The sequence below is a fragment of the Symphodus melops genome (genome assembly GCF_947650265.1).
Source record: "Symphodus melops genome assembly, chromosome: 8".
NCBI classification, from domain to species: Eukaryota; Metazoa; Chordata; class Actinopteri; order Labriformes; family Labridae; genus Symphodus; species Symphodus melops.
Genome location: NC_136698.1, coordinates 28,886,280 through 28,910,060, shown reverse-complemented (window position 1 = coordinate 28,910,060; position 23,781 = coordinate 28,886,280). Strand labels below are relative to the sequence as shown.

Sequence of the window (23,781 nt, the reverse complement as noted above, 5' to 3'; positions counted from 1 at the left end):
AAAGTGCTGACCTTCTAGAAACTAGTTCCATGTGTATGTACAGAGGTGTTTGAGGTAGTGCCAGAGGTGTGAGTACAGTCATTAAACAGTCAATACAGGGACGCAGACTGGGCCATTAAAGTGTTCAGCAACATAAAGGAGCAGTGATTAGCATTAAGTGTCCAAAACAATAAGGTGAAACCAGGAGTGATTAGGGTGATTATCATTAAAGTACCCAACTATTGAGGAGCAGATTAGCATTAAGTGTCAAAGACAATAGAGTGAAACTTGACCTAGTTAGGGTGATCATGTCAACCATTACAGATGTAGCATAACACAACAGTAGGATGAAACCAGACATGATTAGGGTGATTATCATTAAAGTGACTTGTGCTCAGTAAGGTGACTATCAATATGCATTACAGTGTCCAACTGGAGGCTGACTCTGAGGTCAGCAGTGCAGATGAGGAGTGAGAAAAAAGTGAAAAATGAGTCCAGGGTTCACCGTGCGCTTCTTCCCTGCCGTGACGGTGAAGTGTTGTACAGTCTTATGGCCAGGGGGACAAAAGAACATCATAGAACATCTGCAGCAGCTTTTTGCAGATGTTGAAGGACCCCAGCCTTCTCAGGAAGTACAGACGGCTCTGTCCCTTCCTGCAGGTAGTGTCCATGTTAGGCGACCAGTCCAGTTTGTCATCCAGCTGCAGCCCCAGGTACCCGTAGGTCCTGACCACCTCCACGTCGACCCCCCCGATGGAAACAGGTTCTAGATGTGGTTTGTTCCTTCGGAAGTCCACCACCATCTCCTTGGTCTTGGAGGTGTTTAGCTGCAGATGGTTGTCACTGCACCACGTCACAAAGTCCTCGATCAGGCCCCTGTACTCCTCCTCCTGTCCATCCCTGACACAAGCAACTATCACAGTGTCGTCCGAGTATTTCTGCATGTGGCAGAGCTCAGAGTTATACTGGAAGTCCGAGATGTACAGGGTGAACAGGACAGGGGAGAGCACAGTCCCCTGTGGTGCTCCGGTGCTGCTGACCACAGTGTCAGATGTGCAGTCCTTCAGTCTGACGTACTGTGGTCTCTCTGTGAGGTAGTCCGTGATCCACCTCACCAGGTACGAGTCCACCCTCATCTCGGTCAGCTTGTCTCTCAGTAGGAGGGGATGGATGGTGTCAAAGGCGCTTGAGAAATCAAAGAACATGATTCTCATCACGCTGCTCCCTTTGTCCAGATGAGAGTAAGCCCTGTGTAGAAGATAGAGGATGGCATCGTCCACGCCCACCTTTGCCTGGTATGCAAACTGCAGGGGATCCTGTGCGTGTTGGACCTGGGGTGTGAGGTGTTGGAGCAGCAGCCGTTCAAAGGTCTTCATAACGTGGGATGTCAGAGCGATAGGTCTGAAGTCGCCTGGCTCACTGGGGTTTTTCTTCTTGGGGACCGGGGTGAGGCACGAGGTCTTCCAGAGCACAGGAACCTTCCCGAGCTGCAGGTTCATGTTGAAGACGTGCTGAAGTGGCTCCCCCAGCTCAGCAGAGCAGGCCTTTAGCATCCTGGGACACACCTTGTCCGGGCCTGCTGCCTTCCTGGGGCAGAGTCTTTTCAGCTCCTTGCTCACCTGGTCTCTGGTGATGGTGGGGGGGAGGGGGGATGGATTGTCTCTGGAGATTGTGTTTGTCCTGGTGGAGGTGTTGGGGGGAGTGAGAGGGAGGGAGGGGGTGTGTAGAGGGGTGCTGGGGGGACAGGCACTGGCTGCAGCGACGGGGCTGTCAAACCTGTTAAAAAACAAGTTGAGCTGGTTTGCTCTCTCAGGGTCCCCGTCTTCTGCGTTGTTGTTTTTCTTCTTGCAGCCTGTGATGGTTTTCATGCCCTCCCAGACCTCCCTCATGTTGTTCTTCTGCAGCTTCTGTTCTACCTTCATTCTGTAATCCTCCTTTGCCTCTCGGAGTCTGACCTTGAGTTCCCCCTGCACACGCTTCAGCTCTGCCTGGTCTCCCTCCTTGAATGCCCTTTTCTTCCTGTTAAGGATCTCCTTGACATCGCTGGTGATCCAGGGCTTGTTGTTCGGGAAGCAGCGCACAGTTTTAGTGGGAACCACAACGTCCATACAGAAGTTCATTTAGTCAGTTGTGCAGTGTGTGACCCCCTCAATGTCCTCACCATGAGTCTCTTGTAGGGTACTCCAGTCAGTGGTCTCAAAACAGTCTCTGAGAGCCTCCTCTGCCTCAGGAGACCAATTTCTGAAGGTGCCTGTTGTTACCGGTTGTCTCTGGATCTTAGTCTTGTACTGAGGTTTGAGTAGGACCAGGTTGTGGTCGGACTTCCCCAGCGGTGGTAAGGGGGTGGCAGTGTAGGCGTCCTTCACTTTTGCATACAGGAGGTCTATTGTCCTGTTCTTCCTGGTGGGACAGCTTACAAACTGGTGAAAGTCCGGTAGTGTAGAGTTCAATGTAACATGGTCCCCTGAGATGGCAATGAAAGCATCCGGGTGCAGTGTTTGTAATCTCGAGATGTTCGAGTGGATGACGTCACATGCAGTCTCGGCGTGCGCTCGCGGAGGGATGTAAACACAAACAACAATGGCGTGAGAGAATTCCCTCGGCATGTAGTAAGGACGGAGACCCACCGCCAGCAGCTCGATGTCTTTGCTGCACGTTGCCTCCTTCACAGTAACATGTCCATGGTGGCACCATCTGTTGTTAATAAACAGCGCGAGTCCTCCTCCTTTCCGTTTGCCGCTACGTTTCGTGTCTCTGTCCGCTCTCACTGTAGTAAAGCCCGGTAGATCCACGGTAGCGTCCGGGGTGTTTTGAGTCAGCCAGGTTTCTGTGAGGCACATTAAACTGCACTCTCTAAATGTCCGGTTGTTCCTCACGAGAGCAGCCAGCTCGTCTGTGTTGTTGGTGAGACAGTTTATGTTCCCCATAACTATCACTGGAACCGAGGGCTTGTACCTCCATCGCTTAGCCGCTAGCCTAGCCTTTAGCTTAGCGCCAGCTCTACAGCCTCTGTACTGCCGCCTCAGCTCCTCAGGTATTGGGTGAACGATGCCAGCTTGTCCCGCTGACCGGAGCGAGAGCAGCGTTTCCCTTGAATAAGCAAGTTTTCCGCTGCTATTTTCCCAAAAACACGAAAAAGTATCCAGAGGATACATAAAATTATACACTGCAAGTATAAAAAACTGTAAAAATAGAAGTTGGCACAGAGCCAAAAACAAACTAATAACACATGAAGACGAGTATGACAGAGACGGAGCTACTGAATGTGTGATCACTCGTGTCAGCACACAGGTGAAACAGGCCCATAGAGCTAGTATGGAGGCTAAACTGTTTAAAATATGTAGACAGATCCATAGCTGTTCTGATTACACATTAGTTAATCTGTGAACGTATTTTAAATAGTTCTGTCACAATAAAAGCTCCCCTCCAATAACGCTTTGTCACGCAGCAGTAGCTTCTGTCTAATCAACGGCGGGCGCCAGCACAAACAGGAAAAGAGCACAAAGACGGTCAGTCATGTCGGTAAATCGATTACTGTTGGCTCCTCTTCTGGTGACATGTTCAGAGTCCATGTTGGGGCTATCATTGACACGTGGAGTATAGATTTCGTGTTTGCATGGTAGAAACTTGAGATGGTAATTTCTTCGTCCTCTGAGGTGGTCTCACGTTGCAGCTCTTCGTCAGAGTCGCAGGGTTTGTTGCTCCAGGTTTTAATCTGGAAGTCCAGTGGTGTATTTTTCTGTGATTTAATCTGACGCTGGTTTTAAATGCCCTTTCTACTTTTATAAACACAGAGCCTTAAAAAATAATTGGACCTCACCGTATTGTTTGTGTCTGAGCTCCTGCTGCCCTCTGCGCCGTGTGTGTCAACATCTTCCATGATCAGCTCTTTTCTCTGTGGTGTGACGCTTTCTTACATTAGAACTTCAAATCCCTGTTTCATTCAATGATTGACTGTTTCCTGACTGTTTCAGATAACCTTCCAGTCGCACGCCTTCCCTCCCTTTTACTTTGTCTCCTTCTGTTCTACACTTCTGTTGTTTTCACACTTGGGAATCCTCTAATTGGTTGAGATCCAGAAGGCTCTGTGTGCACATCAGGAAAGTGTCCAATTAGTCCTCGGAATAAATTCAGACATCAGCCCTCGCCTCACCAGACACGGAGGCTGTGGCCAAGACGATCATGGCTCACGTCTGTCGTTCTGCACGATGAAAACATGTCACAAACGTGTGTGTGTGTGTCTTTCTCATCCTGCCCTATTTTACCAGTACGGTTGTTTGATCAGTCAGTGTTCTCGTGATATCACTGTTCAGTTTGAGGCCGACGAGCAATCAGACCGGGCCCTCATGTGGATGATCCATGAGCTTTATCAGGGCCTGGACACAAACGGGCCTTAGACCTAGACACAAACGGGCCTTAGACCTAGACACAAACAGGCCTTAGACCTGGACACAAATGAGCCTTAGACCTAGACACAAACGGGCCTTAGACCTAGACACAAACGGGCCTTAGACCTAGACACAAACGGGCCTTAGACCTGGACACAAACGGGCATTAGACCTGGACACAAACGGGCCTTAGACCTGGACACAAACGGGCCATAGACCTGGACACAAACCTGAGTTCTGGACACAAAAGGGCCTCAGACCTAGACACAAACGGGCCTTAGACCTGGACACAAACGGGCCTGAGACCTGCAGCACATGTCCCTCTTAAAAGCCATTATTTATTGTTTGATAATACTGCGGAGGTTTTCATCAAAGAGCTTGGTCTTCTTTCGTTCTTGATTCTGTCTCTTTAAGTTGTCACTTTCGGATCTCAGCCGACTTTTTCTGCAGCGTCTTTTTTTATGTCCAAGATTAATAACTCTTCCTTCTCCCTGTCTGTCCCTGTGTTCTGATTTTCTGCAGGTATCCCATCCAATCTCCTCGTCCCGGTTGCTATGGCGACCGAGAGGACTCACCTGGTGTCCGTAACTATGGCAACAGGTCCCCTGAGGAGCTGTTTGATGTCTACTGCTTTGCTAAGCAACTTGAAGGTAGTTAAGTCACAAGCGTCGGTCATAAATTGAAGGTTTGAAATGTGGGTTGACCATGAGCAGATCTTTTTTTTTTTTTTTAAAGATTTATTTTTGGCCTTTTTGCCTTTATTGATAGAGTCAGAGGACAGTGGATAGAGTCGGAAGGGGGGAGAGAGTGGGGAGAGACATGCGGGAAAGAGGCCACAGGCCGGACGCGAACCCGGGCCGCCCGCGCGAGGAGCAAAGCCTCGCAACATGAGCAGATCTTAATGTTTTTAGCACAGAAAGGAGGAAGAGGAGGAGGAGCTTGTGGTTGTGAAAGAGCGAGAGATGCACGATGTGGCGTCCTTAAACTTGACTTCTTTACTGTCACTCCAGAAATGAAACATAAAAGAGGATAAACAGTGTGTCCTCATGACCTCTCCTTCAGAGCACTTCTCACACCAACAATCACTGTTGCTAGGTTACTAAAGGTAACTGCTGCTTTCCTGGGTGACGTCTGTTAGGTGTGTTTGATATTTCATTTCATTCAAAGAAACATCAAGAAGACATGAAGATGACGTAAAGAGTCCTGAGACCAGCAGCAGCTCTACACCTGGAATCTGACCAGCGTCTCCTCCGCCATTGTTGTTGACAAAGCTGATATCATAAGTCCCGCCCCTTCTTGATTTTGATTGGTCAGTGAGGTGGAAGTGTCATTGACTAGCGCATTGCTGTTCCAAAAACTTGAACTTCTTTCAATCAAGAGCGCAGCGGCAGAAAAACTGCTGATGTGGACAGTACGTTGAAAATGCTGAACTACATCCGTTTGACTTGAAAACAGGCGCCGTCATGGACACGGGCTGAAATGAGTATGTGACATGGCGTGATGAGCATAGGTTAAAGCCTCTCAGTGATAGGCTGTGTGTGGTGTCTCCTGTATGTACAAAATACAAAAGAGAGAGCTTCAGACTGGACTTGTACTGTTCACATCTCGGTGGAACAAGGACGGCGTTTAGAGAGGAATCCCTCCACATGATGCCTGCTTCTCTGAGTTTGGCTTTGACTGGCGGCTTAGCTCGGGACTCATGTCAGGGAAAATGTCTGTGTAGTAGTGCAGCCGCAGTATCATCAGTCTGGGTCGGTCACAGGGTTACTGTTTAGCTGTCAGGCAATTTGACGGTCCAGTGCGCCCTCTATCTCCTGAACAGGAGTGACCGTCTCAGTGTGAGATGAATGAAGAGATGCCTACTCGACTCGTGAAGGCGGCCGTGTGGCAGTGCAAGCATTAACCATTAGTGTTTGTTTGAGTGCAGGGCTGGTTAGGCTTTATGATGCAACTTTGGCTGTCTCTTTTTCTGGGCTTTGCTCACCATTATTTCTGTATTTTAGAATTTATTATGCTCTTGGACTGAATCAGAGCATGTGAGACTTGCCACTTCACCATGCCAGGTGCAGACCGGACCTCTGGGGAGGGTATTTTATTTTCCAGAATCCCGCTGTGACATCACAAGGAGAGCAAATTAAAACCAGAGCCTTTTTCTCTGAATTGTCAGACTTCTGCTGTTACGATTTCTACTTTGGGACCCAAGTGCAACAGACAAACACAGTGGCTGGCGTAAGGGGTGTTTATTGTCCAAAAAGAGAGGGGCGTGCGGGCAGGCAGACAACTAAAGCAAAAAGAAAACAAGTATTAGATGACAGGAATAATTCTTTTGAAACCATCAAAGATACGACTGGTTCTCAAAGGAGCCGACTCTATCTACCACTGGTGGTGAGCAGACGATCTGGCAGAGAGTGGAGGGAAAACCGGGCTTATGAACACTGCAGGCTTGATAGTGGCATTGGAAACAGGTGAGCAGCAAGGAGGAGGTGGAGAGTCTTGACCAGGTAACAAGGAGGCAGGACCGGAGAGTGATGAGCCACACCTGCCACACAAACAGGAACAGACAGACACAAGAGGGGGTAGGGAAACACAGGAAAACACAGGAAAGGCTGATGTAGCAGCCAAGGCTGTAACATCTGCAGACCACAAACAAAGGACTGGATGGATTTAATTCACATGTTGTGGCACAGTAGACACTCAGGTTGAACCAAATATATGTTCAAAAAGACTGGAACTGTAGATTTTCATTTCATGTTCCCTTTAAATGTCACTTCGTCTTGCACAGTTGACCAAACTGTCTCGCAATCATAAGCCAAACGAGAAAAAAGACTGGAGGCTGTGATATCTTCAGGTTCCTCCCTGTACCCTGTAAATCCCTAAATTGAGCAAATTCTCCTCTCTCTCCTTCCAGGTGAAGTCTTCCACTCTGCAGTCCAGGAAAAGTTGAGTCTGGCTACAGCGTCCACCCACTGTCATTCACTGGGAGCCCAGCTGGCCACTGTGGGGCAGCTCTACTTGGCCTGGCAGGCCGGCCTGGATCAGTGTGATCCCGGCTGGCTGGCTGACGGCAGCGTCCGCTACCCCATCAACGTCCCACGGAAGAACTGTGGTGGGGATGAGCCCGGGGTGAGGACGGTCTATAGCAACCCCAACCGTACCGGCTTCCCCGACACCATGGCGCTGTTTGACGCCTACTGCTACACAGGTACGGATTCAGTACATGCACCATCACTGTGCTAGTTACCATGACAACAACAGAGGGGACTGCAGACCTGCTTTCAGATTTGGTTATTGATAAACACGACATGTTTCTGTCATACATAAAGTAGTTACAGAGATAGAGTGCGACATTAGAGTCTCTCAGGGGGAATTAGAGGGCTTGTATGTTCAGTGAAATGAAGAGAGCGAGAGAGTGATAGAGAGGGGGGGAGAGAGAGGGAGAGAGAGAAAAACCTTTATTAACTTCTCAAAGAGAAGTCAGATTACTGTTTTACAAACAGCCAACAAAATAAAAATCACCAACAAAACAACAAAATCAGAATGTTTCCAGCAGTTGTCCCCCCTCCCCCACTGAGCACAGAGCCCCCCCAACAGCCCACACATGAGTGAAGGTCTGCACATCAGTCATCATATTATAATAGGCAAACTCCACCCTCAGTCGGGTCTTCACAAGTCCCTTCAGAACCATCACAGGATCCACACACCCAGAGTCCTTGTCCTGGTTCTTCCTGCTCAGCCAGCTTAGCAGAACCTGACAGAAAGTTCATCAGTGTGTGAACGGCCTTTTTCTTATCCGAGTACTTCGGTCCACAAACAAACAAAACAAAAGAAAAGACCTCCCCAAGAGCCTGAAACCATTTAGTTAAAATCTCAAAGAGAGGAGCGAGACGTGAACAGTCAACAAACAAGTGTGTGAGAGTTTCAGGCTCCGAACAAAACCCACACTGCCCCCCCACCCCAGGATCAATGTGCGCCTTGTTTGTAGCTATAGCTCCGTGTACGACCCTCCACTGGAGGTCAGCTGTCCGTTTTTCAACAGGCAGCTTGTACAGGGACCGCCAGCAGCCTCTCAGGGAAACATCTGGGCCAAAGAACTCGGTCCACCTGGACTCCCCGACTCCTTCCAGAGACCGGACATTCAGGACCTTCACACACACCTGGTACATGGCCTTCTTCTCCAGGTCCTTAAAATCCTCCAGGTGAAGGGCTGTGAAGGACAGCAGCTGACCTCCGCCCTCCTGCCAGTCCCCCACAGCAGGGGAGACAGACAAAGCTGTACTCCCCCCCCCCCTCAGCCCACTGCTCACACAGAGTCCTCACAAAGGTCCTCTGATGGTGTGACAGAGCAGCACACACTTCCTCCAGCACTCTGTGGATCAGCCTGACTGAGGTGATGTTGGTCCTCTGTCTCAGCAGGTCCACAGGTGAAGACGTCAGCCTCATCAGGTGTCCCAGTTTGGTACATCCTGCCTCTCTCAGCCCGACCCTCAGGCTGGCAGACTGCAGGGTTTGAGTCCTTAAAAACGCGCGCGCACCATGTTGCGAGGCTTTGCTCCTCGCGCGGGCGGCCCGGGTTCGTGTCCGGCCTGTGGCCACTTGCCCGCATGTCTCTCCCCACTCTCTCCCTGTTTCCGACTCTATCCACTGTCCTATCAATAAAGGCAAAAAGGCCAAAAATAAACCTTTAAAAAAAACAAAAAAAAAACAACAGCTCCTCAAACAGCCACATGCCCGGAGTCTCACCTGTGACCCGAGACGTCTGCAGGGTCCTCCAGGCCTGCAGCACGGAGAAGTAAAAAGACGTTAGTCCACTAAGGTCCATGTCCTCCGACCTCAGCAGAAAGAGCTGACGGTCGTATCCCCAGCGTCCAGCCTTCTGAAGCAGCAGGCGAGCCGTGTCCATCCAGCTGGGACCACAGTCATACAGCAGTCTTTGTGCTGTCCGCAGTCTGAAAAAGGCCATCCGAGACTGGATATCTATAAGTGCCCATGTGCCGTTGATGTGTTGTAATGTACAGTAGCTGTCATTGCTGTCGTTCCTTTTGCCCTAAAGATGTTTGTGTGTAAGTGTTATTGTTGTTGTTGGTGTTCTGCTTGTTGTTTTTTATGAGACCAAAGACAAATTTCCACACTGAGGGCCGCTGTGGCTCAGTGGGTAGAGTCATTGTCTCTCAACCGGAAGGTTGAGGGTTTGATCCCCATGTGCAGCAACATGTCCGATGTGTCCTTGGGCAAGACACTTAACCCTGAATTGCTCCCCCTGCTCTGTCAGTGTGTATGCAGTTCAACCGAGCGCACACTTTCTCCTTTACTCCCTCCCAGTTCTTTTTTTGAAATCCTCAGTGCCCAAAAATACCCCCAACACCTTCAACCCCCCCTCCTCCACTCAAGACCACCAGGCAGACAGCCTGGTCCCTCCACCGTCCAAACAGAGCCTCGCTTTGCCCAGTTCACCTGTGCAGACGTTCAATCAATCTAAATCAATCTTTATTTATATAGTGTCAATTCATAACAGGTGTTATCTTGAGACACTTTACAAAAGCAGGTAAAGGACCTTACTGATGGCTATATGACAAGAACCCAGCTTAATCCATCATAGAAGAACAAACTTCCCTTTAACGTTGAGCAGTAAGAAGTTTCTGGTCATCCAGGTCCTGATGTCCTTGAGGCTTCTAGTTTACGAAGCTGGTTGGTGTCTTCTGGCTTCATTGATATGTAGAGCTGAGTATCGTCTGCATAGCAATGAAAGTTTATGGAGTGTTTCCTCATAATACTACCGAGAGGAAGCATCTATAATGTAAAGAGAATCAGACCAAGCACTGATCCTTGAGGCACTCCATGACTAACTTTGGTCTACATAGAGGACTCATCATGAACACACAGAGACCTGTCTGATAAATAGGATCTAAACCAACTTAAAGCAGTCCCTGTAACTCCAAGTCATTGTTCTAGTCCCTGTAACTCCAAGTCATTGTTCTAGTCCCTGTAACTCCAAGTCATTGTTCTAGTCCCTGTAACTCCAAGTCATTGTTCTAGTCCCTGTAACTCCAAGTCATTGTTCTAGTCCCTGTAACTCCAAGTCATTGTTCTAGTCCCTGTAACTCCAAGTCATTGTTCTAGTTCCTGTAACTCCAAGTCATTGTTCTAGTCCCTGTAACTCCAAGTCATTGTTCTAGTCTCTGTAACTCCAAGTCATTGTTCTAGTCCCTGTAACTCCAAGTCATTGTTCTAGTCCCTGTAACAGGATGTGATGGTCGATGGTGTCAGAAGCAGCAGTCAGACCTAACAGGACGAGCACAGATAGAAGTTCCCTGTCTGAGGCTAACAGAAGATCATGTGTTACTCTAACTAGTGCTCAGTTCAATCTCAATCAATCAGTCCATGTATTAGAACTTTTTAAAAAAGTCAACAGATAATCCGTCAATACCAGGCGCTCTGCCTGATGTCATCTGACCCACAGCAGCCGTTAGCTCCTCCAGAGTCAGCTCACAGTCCAGAGCAGCTTGTTCCTCTGGGCTGAGCTGAGGAAGACCCTCCAGAAGCTCCCACTGACACTCCACGTCACAGGGTTCAGAACCGAAGAGGTCCGCGTAGAAGTCCATGGCGTGACCCCTCATCTCCACTGGATCTGTCATCACTCCGCCCCCTGGAAGCTTGAGGCAGGACATCAGCTTCCTCTGAGCCACTGACCTCTCCAGGTTAAAAAAGGAGTCAGAGCGTCCATGTCACGACCATTTGTTTGTCGGAGGCCCAGCACAATGGGAGGATGGAAGGAATTTGAGTCCTTTTAAATCCATTGTTGAGTTTTATTGAAAGAAAGCTGCAGAAAGTGGTTTTATAAAAATCCTTGTAATTTATCCAAACGAAAACATTGATGAATGGTACAAAAAAAAAGGTACAAACAGTGTGGTCAAAAAACAATGTGGTCGACCATACACCACTTTACATTAGCCCTGCCCCAAACCAGGGCTCGAGACTAACGGCGTCCCGTCGTCCCGGGGACGATAAAAAACGGGTTTGGGACGAACTGAAATCTCCCCTGGGACACCGTCGGGACGGGCATTTGTCAAAACCTCCGCTAAGTAAATGAGATACTACACCACCAGCTGACTACAAGTCAGCGCATCTCCTCGCGCTACAATATGTATATTTTGGTTTCTGTGCGCGAGACCCAATATAAACATTTTAAAGTTTTCCCGCCGCTTGCCGGTCCATATATCCCCTCATTAAAAAACGGCTTGCTGACAGGACCAGCACAAGTATGTTACGTCGGTTAAAGGTTACGCCGATCGAGCCTGGAGAGGGCACTTCCGCTGCCGCATCATTGTCTAATGTTACAAACCCCGACTGTGAGGTAAGGACACATTTCTTTAGTTTTTTTAATCGTCATTCATTCATTCATTCAAGTTACGTTAGAGTAAGAAACTGATCATAACCTCGCTAAGTAACATTAACTTAAGGCAGCCAGGCACTGTTGGCTGTGATTAAAGTTGTATTAGATCAAGCATAATGTTATTAAGACGATTTTAATGTTACATTGCTGTGGTCTCTTTTAGTTATTCGTGTTATTTGGGGGTCTTAAACGTAAAAGGCAATGTGACGAGAAGAAATGTAAAATAAACGGGCACTTTGAACTATTTCTCAGCAGGGAGAAAAGAGCGCACGAGCTGCTCTTGTATTGCTTTAATAAGCAATCAGGCTGCCACTGAACAAAAAGAGAGAGCTTATACAGAATGTAGATTTTCAAGAGATTGAAGGAGAGGTATTTGTTTTGTCTTATTTGCTCAGTTGCACAGGACCTCTGTGTGATCGGACCAATCATACAGAGGCCTGTGGTTTAGCCGCAGAGCAGCGCTATGACGCGTCCTCAAATGACTCTGTCCACGGAGCTCGCACAGATTCATGGCGCATAAAAAGTCAGTGACAGGGTTAAATTATCATTGTAAGGACACGTAGAAGAACAGACTACACGGCTCATAATGAAAACCCTTTTACTGAGTTGAGGTCTATTAGTAAAAGAACGTGACGCAGCAGCGCTGAAGGAAAAGTTCACATCTGTTGGTTTGGGCACATTTGATCATGTTGTAATGCCCGGCCCTAAAATACCTTAAGATGACTTTGTTTGAATCAAGAAACTCAAAGTGTTTATGACAAAATGGGAGCAGGTTTTATCTGTGACAAACCTTAGCGAGTGCAAACTGTGTTCTCTTTCTCTCTCTCTCTCTCTCTCTCTCTCTCTCTCTCTCTCTACCTCTCTCTCTCTCTCTCTCTCTCTACCTCTCTCTACCTCTCTCTCTCTCTACCTCTCTCTACCTCTCTCTCTCTCTCTCTACCTCTCTCTCTCTACCTCTCTCTCTCTCTCTCTCTCTCTACCTCTCTCTCTCTCTACCTCTCTCTCTCTCTCTCTCTCTCTCTCTCTACCTCTCTCTCTCTCTCTCTCTCTCTACCTCTCTCTACCTCTCTCTCTCTCTACCTCTCTCTACCTCTCTCTCTCTCTCTCTACCTCTCTCTCTCTACCTCTCTCTCTCTCTCTCTCTCTACCTCTCTCTCTCTCTACCTCTCTCTCTCTCTCTCTCTCTCTCTCTCTCTCTACCTCTCTCTACCTCTCTCTCTCTACCTCTCTCTACCTCTCTCTCTCTACCTCTCTCTCTCTACCTCTCTCTCTCTCTCTCTCTACCTCTCTCTACCTCTCTCTACCTCTCTCTACCTCTCTCTCTCTACCTCTCTCTACCTCTCTCTACCTCTCTCTACCTCTCTCTCTCTACCTCTCTCTACCTCTCTACCTCTCTCTCTCTACCTCCGTGCATGTCAATGATCAAATTTACCTGTATCCATATTATATCAGAAAATGTAAGGGTCTATTACAAAATAAAACTTAAAGCAGTTAAAATGGATTCCTTTAAAATGAATCCTCATCTTTTAGTGTGAATTTGTATTTTCTATGGGGTTTATATATGTGAATAATAAAGATTGTTGTAAAATCTTTCCACGTATGCAACGTTTTGACCAAATATGTATTTTCCACTTCTCCTCAGAAACAAAACAGCTCTGGCTATGAAGCCAAACGAAAAAGAAAATTTCTCCCTGACTGGAAAAAGAGCTATTCATTTATTGAATATGATGAAACTGCACAACTAATGTACTGCAAAACATGCAGGAGCTGTCCAGCTCAGGCCATGGGGAACAGCCTGTTCCACGGGGTGACAGGAGAGAAGGTCAGAATCAGGAGCATCAAAGAGCATGCAGCCACAACTTTACACAAGTCAGCTGAAGATGCCCTAAAAGTTCGACTAAACCCAGAAAGAGGAGCACTAGTGTCAGCTTTAGACAGAATGGATGTAGCAATAAAAGAAAAGATGATAAAACTCTTCAACATTGCCGACTTTGTTGCCAAAGAAGAAGCCACCTTCACCATGTTTCCGAAGCTGGTGAATCTGCATCAAACAAACGGTCTAGATCTCGGCACAACTTATAGCAATGACCAGGCATGCCGCATGTTTATCGAAACCATTGGTTTGTGCTTCATCGAGGACCTTCAAGAAAAGTTGCGATCAGCCAAGTTCTTTTCAATCATGTCTGACTCTTCAGTTGACCGATCTGTGAAAGACCAGGAGCTAATCTATTGCACCTACCTCGAGAATGGCAAACCAGTGAACAAGCTCATCCAGTTAACTGCCCTGGACCACGCTCATAGCCAGGGCATTTTGGATGCCCTTCTGGCAGGGCTGTTGAAGGTTGGGGTGGGAGAGGAGGACCTGAAAAAACGTCTGGTTGGCTTTGGGTGTGATGGTGCTGCTGTTATGCTGGGTGTCAATAACGGAGTGACTGCCAGACTCCAGCGTTTGTGCCCGTCCCTCGTCCCAATTTGGTGTGTAGCTCATCGCCTAGAGCTAGCTGCTCTAGACTGTGTTAAAGAAATTCCTCAGCTGAAGGAAATAAGACAAACGCTACGTGCCATCCACAAACACTATACCTGCTCTGCAAAGGCCTCACGGGAGCTTCAGGAGATTGCTAAGGCGATGGAGATATCGATTGTGAGGCCAGGCAACATTGAAGGTACTCGCTGGCTACCACACATGTCCCATGCATTGGAGGCCTTGATGAGGAACTACAGGCCCATTTTGGTACACTTTGAGAACCATGCAAGTGACCCTAATGACAGGGAAGCAAGTGCAGCCATGAAGGGGAGGGCAAAGCTTGTGCAGCAGTCCCTGAAGCAGTTCAGTATGCTGCTATTCATCCACCTCATGCTTGATGTCTTGCATGAGCTAAAACACCTCAGCCTGTTGTTCCAGCAAGAAGGCCTCACCTTGCAGATGGTCACAGATGGACTGCAGACAACATCTCTGGCTCTTGTGGCCATGCAGGTGAATTTTGTGTTTTTATGTTTTAGTTTGGCATTAACTGCTTAATGTCTGATTTGCCATTGACACACATATTCACATGTTATAATTGCCCAATTTCATTAAATATCATCACAGCTCAACATAATTGAAGTTGTATGTTTTTTAGTGAGATTACAGTTACTATTAGTAACATGTTCTATACATTTCTTCTTTTTTAACTGCAGACTAACCCAGGTCCAAGGCTATTCAAGTTCATGGAGGAGGTTGGAGCTGGAAGTACCTGGCAGGGTGTCCAGATTTGCAGAAGCAACACTGCATATGACACCTTCAACACCCTCAAGCTTAGCCTCACCAACAACTTCTGTGAGTTTGTGTCAGAGAGGTTCAAGAGTCTGGAGACTGGTGTTTTGAAGGCAACCTCCACCCTCTTTGACCTGTCCAACTGGCCAGAAAACACCACTGATCTGGCAACATTTGGCACTGTTGAACTGAGTGTTTTTATGGAACATTTCCATCCACTACTTGTGGCATCTGAGGACTTTGAATCAGTGGAGGCAGCTAGGCGAGAGTGGCTTTACCTCGAGATTCTCGTTGCCCGTTGTTACAGGCACCTCAATTCCCAGGTGCTGTGGCAGCGTCTGATACAGGATGCCATAGGACAGGAAGGCCAGTTCCAGCACATGCAGGTGGTGGCAGAGATAGGTCTTGTCCTCCCCATGAGCTCTTCTTGCTGTGAGCGTGGCTTTTCTAGCATGAAGAGGATCAAGTCAGACTGGAGGTCCTGCCTGTCAAATGAGATGCTCAACAGCCTACTGCAAATCTCTGTTCATGGTCCTCCTGCACAACACTATGACTCAGTGAAAGCTGTCACCAAGTGGTGGAGCAGCGGCTTCAGGGCACGAAGACCTACGTACAAAGACTGAGGGCATTTTGTGAAGTTCTGGGGCACATATTGTTCTGTTTTTAAATAACTGTAACAGTTATAGATACATCAAATTACTGAAATTATATGTTCGATAAGCTGAAATGTGTGTTCATATTGTTACTAACTTTGCCCCTGTATTTCTCTGATACTTTCTGTGTCCTCAGTTTTATATCAAACATTTATTTATATTTATATTATATATATATATAATATAATATATATTATTTTTATCTCCTTGACATTCTAATGTTGTTTTTATTGTGCTACTAACAATTACAGAAGATAAGCAAAATGTTTTTGGGACGGTTCAAATTCACTTCGGGACAGTTCTGGGACGGTGGTGAGAAAAGTTAGTCTGGAGCCCTGCCCCAAACCAAAAAAACTCAAAAACGTTGGTATATGCTGCTCTGTTTGCGTCATACTCCATGTCATCATAGCACGTAAAATAAAACATAAGTAGCCCCAGTCATAAATACACTGAGTAATAATGATAATAATATAAACTCAATAAATAATCAATATAATTTACCAAATAAATATTCCACATCTCTCTTAAGATCAAAAATAAACTAGAAAGGCTTGAGTTGGCTTGTTCCTCCTTCAGCTGGAAGAAGCGTGACCTGAAGCGTGACCTGACCAGGGCTCCTTTCACCCTCTCCTGCAGGAAGGAGCTTAGATCCATCTTCTTCTCCTGCAGACGAGGACCATGGCTGGGATCAGGACCCTGATGCAGCCCCTCCTCAATGTCTCTGATTTCTCTCTCGAGGTCTCTTACTGCAGCTTTCAGGCGAGCAGATTTTTTTTGTTCTGCCTGTTCCCAGAAAGTTTTAAAGCTCTGGCAGAAGAAGCTGTCCTTTATCAGTTTATTATTAAAATGCCAGCAGGATTTAACCCTTTCCCCTGGAGACAGGATCAGCTGGATGCTAACCAGATGGTGGTCTGAGAAGCCCACAGGGCTGATGGTGCAGTGAACCAGTTTGGGGTTGAGGGTTTTAGAGATGTAGATCCGGTCCAGTCTGGCTGCTGGGACTGTGTTGTTGATGACCCTGATCCATGTGTACTGTCTAGTCTGTGAATGTTTGACCCTGAATGTGTCTAACAGATGGAAGTGAGAGATGACAGAGCAGAGTGAGTGTGATGACTGTGGGTGTGGTTCCTCTCCTATCCGGTCTACAGTGAAGTCTAGAGTGCAGTTAAAATCCCCCCCTATGATAATCTGGTCCTGATGGTAGACCATCAGCTCCCTCATTAGCAGGGAGTAAAACGCTCCTCTATCAGCTCCAACATTAGGAGCATATACATTAACAAAACAGAACACAGAGTCCTGTATCTGAGCCCGGACCAGCAGCAGCCGGTCCTGAACCAGCTCCCTCCAGGACCTGAACATTAGCAGAGGCTTTAAAGAGCACAGCTACACCTGCACTGAAGTTTGTGCCATGACTCAGGTGAGCCCTCCCACCATAAAGCCCAGTCTGTGTCATCAGACTGAACAGTGTGTGTCTCCTGGAGAAACATCACGTCTAACCTCTTCTGACGACAGACTTCAGATATGAGCGCCCTCTTCTGTCTGTCCCGCCCACCATTAATGTTTAAGGACCCGATATTAAGGTTCTGCATGAGGAGGGCCGAGAAGAGAGACAGACACCAAAGAACAGAACAGTGTGAGAGAGAGAGAGAGAGAGAGAGAGAGAGAGAGAGAGAGAGAGAGACAGACACCAAAGAAACGATGAAAGGCAGTGTGATGAAAGTGACACCTTGTGATCCATGATCATTTTACTTTTTAGGTTTCTGAACAGTTTTCCTTTTACTCTTCCTCAGAGCAGTCTGCTGCTTTGAGAGAGGGAAGCGTTTCTGTTGGTCTCAGATATCAGACCCTACCTGTTTGTTCAGAGTGTTGACGGTCTCCATGAACTTCTCTGTATCGCTAAAATAATCGCTCACTTTAACATACTTCTTGTTAAAAGTTGAGTCCATGAACTGATTGATTTCCTGCACAGAGTAAAGATCCTCTGATTCTGTTTCATAATCCTCCTCCATGTCGTCTCCCTCACATGAAACCTGGCTGTTCACTACATCACATTCACTCTTACCTGTCCCACCTGTGAACATGCTTCACTTTAGGATCTTTACATCCTAAATTTTATGATTTAAACTCACTGGCAAACTTACCAAAACTACAAGATCACAGGAAGAACTACAAGATCACAGGAAGAACTACAAGATCACAGGAAGAACTACAAGATCACAGCAAGAACTACAAGATCACAGGAAGAACTACAAGATCACAGCAAGAACTACAAGATCACAGGAAGAACTACAAGATCACAGGAGAACTACAAGATCCCAGAGAACTACAAGATCACAGGAGAACTACAAGATCACAGGAAGAACTACAAGATCACAGGAAGAACTACAAGATCACAGAGAACTACAAGATCACAGGAGAACTACAAGATCACAGGAGAACTACAAGATCACAGGAAGAACTACAAGATCACAGGAAGAACTACAAGATCACAGGAAGAACTACAAGATCACAGGAAGAACTACAAGATCACAGGAGAACTGCAAGATCACAGAGAACTACAAGATCACAGGAAGAACTACAAGATCACAGGAGAACTACAAGATCACAGGAAGAACTACAAGATCACAGGAAGAACTACAAGATCACAGGAAGAACTACAAGATCACAGGAGAACTACAAGATCACAGGAGAACTACAAGATCACAGGAAGAACTACAAGATCACAGGAAGAACTACAAGATCACAGGAAGAACTACAAGACCACAGGAAGAACTACAAGATTACTTGTGAATAAAGGGGAAAAACATGCAAATATGTTGTTTTTATGTTTTTGAGGATATTGTTAATTTGGTGCCTGTTTTGACGCCATGTTTCCACCATGCAGTCCGGTTTGGTTCAGTACAGTTTGGTTAACTTTTGTAGGGTAAACCCTGGTTTTCGTTCCCACAGCCAACTTGTACCCTTAATTCTTAAACGGAGTGTATGCCAGATGGAGATAGCCACGCCAGCTATGTAATCACAGCTTATGCTATATAAGTTTAAGTCTAATGCTAATGCTAACTGCACAGGTTTAACCTGTAATTATGTTTACTCTTAGTCACATAGGGGCTGCTAAATCTTGTTTGGGGGATTATTGTATACAGAGGGGAGGGGGGACAGCGGGTGTGTATTGTATCTAATGTCTTGTGTCCTGCCTGTCTGTATACTGCTACTGGATGCCTTGAATTTCCCTCGGGATCAATAAAGTATCTATTGATCTATCGATCGATCTAATCTAAGTCACATCATAGCAGCCCAACACAGTGCACACCGCTTTAAATTAACCTCAACATAGAAGAAGAAAGGGACACAGTAAAGAAAAGGGACCCTTTCGGGTCGGCTCAGTACCCTTGGCACTCCAACAGAAGCTTACCAAAAAGTAGGACAGTACGGATCACTTATTTTGGTACCATTTCCAACTTTTGAAGCTGGAAATGGTAAAAAAATGGGTACCGAACTGAACCAGACCTCTCATGGAAACAGGACGGAGCGGCTCAGTCACTGAATGCAGGCGCACACACCAACACACACGCTGACATGTACACTGACACACACACCAAACTTTCCCCTCTGCCAATGCTCCTTATCACGCTATTAAACGCATCATCTTCTTCCTTCCTCCTTCCCGTTCCATAGCGCGACTAAGGGTGCACACTTGTGAGCTCTATTTGTTTGATTTTTCATACATTTACATCAGCTCTCAGCGCACTCACCATTCAGGGCGTTGGATATGCACGCCGCAGCGTCCCGTTCTCAACCAAACAGAGGTGGTACATATCCGCCAGGTAAATAGGCGGACGTGGCGCGCAATGACAATTGATTGTTGATTGATTGATTGTCAATTATGATGTAATTGATTGGTGAAATGTTTGTCTTTAAAATATATGTCGACAGAAATGTTGCTGTCTTGTGAATAAAATGTTCATTTAAAAAGGGTAAGTGAGTGTTGAGGCATCCACAGAGAGGTACATGTTAAAACTCCATTCATTTATAAGAAAATGCCTTAATAATGAAATATTATGTAAATCATAATGCCCGGTGGGAGGGGCTTCTTGTTTAAAAAGAAGGCTGCTTGAGACCTTGGAGTGAGTGAAGTCAAGTTACAGAGGAGGTAACAGCTTTTTGTTTGCTCGCTCAATACTCATGTTGGAGTTTTGTTTTGGATTTTTCACATTTTTTTGTAAATATTGTGCACTCGTGGAGGCCGGTGAAAAATAAATCCACCAATCACAGTCTGCGACTACGCCTGTGTGTGTTTTCAAACTTTTTGGGTGTTTAAGAAGAGAACCCCGTCACAAGGAGTCTTTATGTTGTGTTTTCTTTTGAAATTGACAGACTCTCTGTGCGTTACTTTGTGAGACTTCTTTTTTGTCCAACTTGATGCTTGTTTGCTTGGATCCATCAACAGACTTGGAGTGTACTTGGTGGTGCCTGCTGTAGAAACAGGAGCATAGACCCAGAGTGTCAGAGAGCAGCACTGTAGTTCTCGGTGCTGATGGACTGTGGTGTGCACAGGAAGGCTAAGCAGCAGATGTTATACCTGTTTAATGCAACAACAGTAGTGTTGTATAATATGATAAATCTGTCATGACATGACATGCATGTTTAGAGAGTAGAGGAAACACATGAGGTTTAGTTCTGTGGTGTTCGTGTCACGTACAGACAAGGAGACCCAAACGCATGACTCGAGGGCAAATGCAATTTCAAAAATCCATTTAATTGCAGGCAGGGTTCGGTACACGGTAGTCAAATCGGTTCAGGCAGAAGTACAAAAACGGCAGGCAGGAATCAAAAGTCAAAAACACATAAGGTCAGAAACAGGAAAGTTAAACAGAAGAATGCTGGTACCACTGCCACAAGAGACGAGACGAACTGGCCAGGAGTGAGGGGAAACACAGACACTTAAATACTGAAAGGGGGCGGAGTTAACAAGACACAGGTGAGACACATCAGGTAATCAGACAGGAAGGAAACAAGCAACAAAGAGCATAAGACCAGAAAACTGAGGACAAGTACAAAGTAAAACACAAACATACAACATGATACAAGAGGTAACAGGAACAAACTAAACCATAAACCAGGGGATGAGCAGGTGAACTGAAGAATAGTGTTTGTTTGTTTTTGTGTTGCAGCTCACCAGCCTGCAGGGGTCCAAGCTGCAGAATCACAGACTTCATACCAGACAAACCCAGCAGCAGAGTCCATCTCCTCAGTGACTGAAGCCCAGCACAGAAACCCTTCCTCCAAAACATCCACCTGGACTGGTCTGGTTGATTTGGACAGCACAGGAGCCAACTCCACTGTTGGAAGGAAAAACTCTTCTGAGATCTCTGAAGAGAACGTAGTCTTCCACTTAAAACCAGAAAAGGGCTTGGGTGAAAACCTGGATGGGCCTAGAAGCAGCCAGACCACTGACGGCGCAAAGAGCGACACCACCTTCGGCCTTTGGGACCTGGAGAGCTATGGAGGTTCTGCTCATGAAAAAGAAGATGGAGGTCATGTTGGATCATTGGACACGGCTACATTATCCTCTGTCGCTTCTTCCCCTCCTCAGCCTCAGACCAGTAACAATGTGTTGGCTGAGTTTGTGCACACTCTGATGAAACCCTTCAGGTCTTGGAGGGGGGGTGAGGAGGAGACAGAAATGAGACCTTCAGTGTCTGAAGAAATAACAAGAGAGAACCAGACACAGGGAGATGCATCCACCATAAACCAGAGCGAATCAAAAAACAGCGTGAAGAAGAGTCACATGGACAACGCCATCATGGAGCACAGGACTTTTTCCTTCAGGTCTCCAACCAGTGGGCTCCAGAGTCCAGAGGACGGTCTATTCAAGCACGAAAAAGAGGTGAGGCCACTGGTTCCATTAGTAAAAATCAGCGCGAGTCAGCCAGGAGAAGGAGCCTCCATCACCTCCGCCCTCAATGATCCATCCACCGTGAATGGTAAGAGCTCAGCACTGTTAGTGTTCTGTATGGATTCAGGTACTGTGTTAACCTAACTTAAACCTTTTAGTGTCACAAGAGAGCTTCAGTCTCTCTCTCTTAATATCAGTCCTCCGTGGGGAAGTTTGAATTAACAAGTCATTACAAACAAACAGTCACAGGAAGGTTGAGAGCACACTGCTTTCATTCTCTTTGTTTATTGATGATGTTTGTGGTAGAGGTCGTCAGAAAGAGTAGAAGCCAAGTGGGGATTTTGATTATATTAAAGGTTTGTTTTGCTTCTGTTTGTTTAGAAGAAAGCAAATCTGCGTCACAGTTTACAGCTTGTGGAAGAGTCAAAGACATATTTTATTTGAAAGATTGAAGGGAATAACAGATGAGAAGGAGAAACACTCGAGGGACTAAGCATAGGCCAGACTCACGCAGGGTTACTATTGAGGCCTCCTTGACATGTAAAATAAACCCAAACAGTTCCAAAAAAGTGGAGACCAGAAACATCTCGGACACCACACAGATGTGAGCCCCAAGTTTTAAAGAGGAAATATTCTTGTTTCAAACAGTCCCCTGTGCTCTAAGTGAAACATCAGTGTTTCTGTGCTTTGGTGTAAATATAACATGAATCAAGCAGCAGAGGAGGTTTGTGACCCTGTAGAAACCAGCTCTCTCTGTTTTGGTGTGTGTGTCTCTTTAAATGCAATGAATGGTTTTTAACCCCCCTTTCAGTGCATGCAGGACTTTGGTGTCTGAACCAGTCCGAGCACCGAACCACTCACTCTACTTTAACGGGAGATGGCTGAACAAATATCTGCGCCTTACGTTAAAGGTCAAATATAATGTAAAATCCACTTCACCACGTTTCTCTAACATGGTGGAGTGGCGGTTTGGAGATGTTCCCTTCGTGACATCACAAAGGGCAGTAGCCCCTCCCCCAGGTGGGTGACACTCCCACAGCTAGGTGTTTGTTCTGCCCTCTGAGTCTGCCTTCTCACCGTAAACAATAGGACATGGAGATCTATTTATCTGTCCGTCTCTAAACATGTACATATAGAGACAAAAAGGATCTTAGTCTCACTTTTCTTCACATTGTCACCACATATGACTTCTTAAAGCTTGAGCTGAGGTCTGGACTCCGACTGAAGCCTGAGCTGAGGTTTTGTGGAGCCCAGGGTAGAGTCACTGGGGCGCTGGGAAAACAGGAGCCATGGCGGCCTCTCTTTCTTGGGTCCCTGCGGTTCCCAGTGAAAATGGACAGGTGGGTGCCAGTCCACGGAGGCTGCTCAGATGAAGCAGAAGGACGGTAGACAAAGGGTCCATGTTTGAGGTCAGTTCATTCTGTCACGGTTAGGTGTAGAAACACAGGGAGGAGGACCCAGAACCACGTAGAAATGGTGTTTATTTAAATAAAAAGGCAAAACAAAACTCTCATAAATAAATCCAAAAAGCCATTAGCAGAAAACAAAGTAAATCCAGGGGGAGACAAACTACGGAGCACAGAAGAAATACACAACACTCAATGAGCTGACACAGAGAGGAATGAACACAGGTGAGACTGGTTACACAGGTGAGGACAATCAGACAGGAGGGAAACACACAGGAGCAAAGAACACAAGTCCAGAAACACTGAGGACAACTACAAAGTAAAACCTGACAACCTAAACTAGATATTACAAAATAAAACAGGAAACACTTAAGACTCGACGGAGAAACACTAAACACTAAACTAGGAGTCTAAAAACACAGGAAACAAACTTACAGACAACATGGAAGGACACAAGGATACAAGGAAACACACTAAAGACTAAAGTAAACACTAGACTAGGAAACATTAACACAGAAACACGAGGGGAAAAATGAAAACTAATGAACGACTGATGCTGTGGACAGTGTTTCACGCTGTCACCTGAAAAGGTAGTGGACCACTTCATGTACATAAACAGCTCTGACATGGAGAAAGTCATTAGCTTGTGTTGATGGAAGGGCTCCTGTGTTTGGCTCTCTCCACAGGAGAGCATGTTGCTGAACGAGGCTGTTAGGAAATAATAAAGTGACTGTGTGTGCAGTCGCCTGTCTGCTCTCCCTCACGGGATGTTCGGCTTCTTGAGCTTCATGTTGAGGCTTTCTGATCAGAAAGACT

General features: G+C 46.4%; 2 protein-coding genes across 2 annotated transcripts in view; both read left to right on the top strand.

Annotated features, from left to right (window-relative positions):
• The window catches only part of LOC306827731 (neurocan core protein-like), a 136,423-nt gene that overhangs the window by 62,630 nt on the left and 50,012 nt on the right, over positions 1-23,781 (top strand). The window contains 3 exon segments of the mRNA XM_079349748.1: positions 4,890-5,017; positions 7,276-7,569; positions 20,835-21,647. Coding sequence (XP_079205874.1) covers positions 4,890-5,017; positions 7,276-7,569; positions 20,835-21,647 — 1,235 coding nt within the window.
• Positions 13,122-15,633, top strand: LOC306828534 (zinc finger protein 862-like; the record flags this gene model as incomplete). Its single annotated transcript, XM_079351054.1, has 2 exons — positions 13,122-14,731; positions 14,935-15,633. Exons 1-2 carry the CDS (start codon positions 13,502-13,504, stop codon positions 15,631-15,633), a joined length of 1,929 nt encoding a protein of 642 aa, XP_079207180.1. The 5' UTR covers positions 13,122-13,501.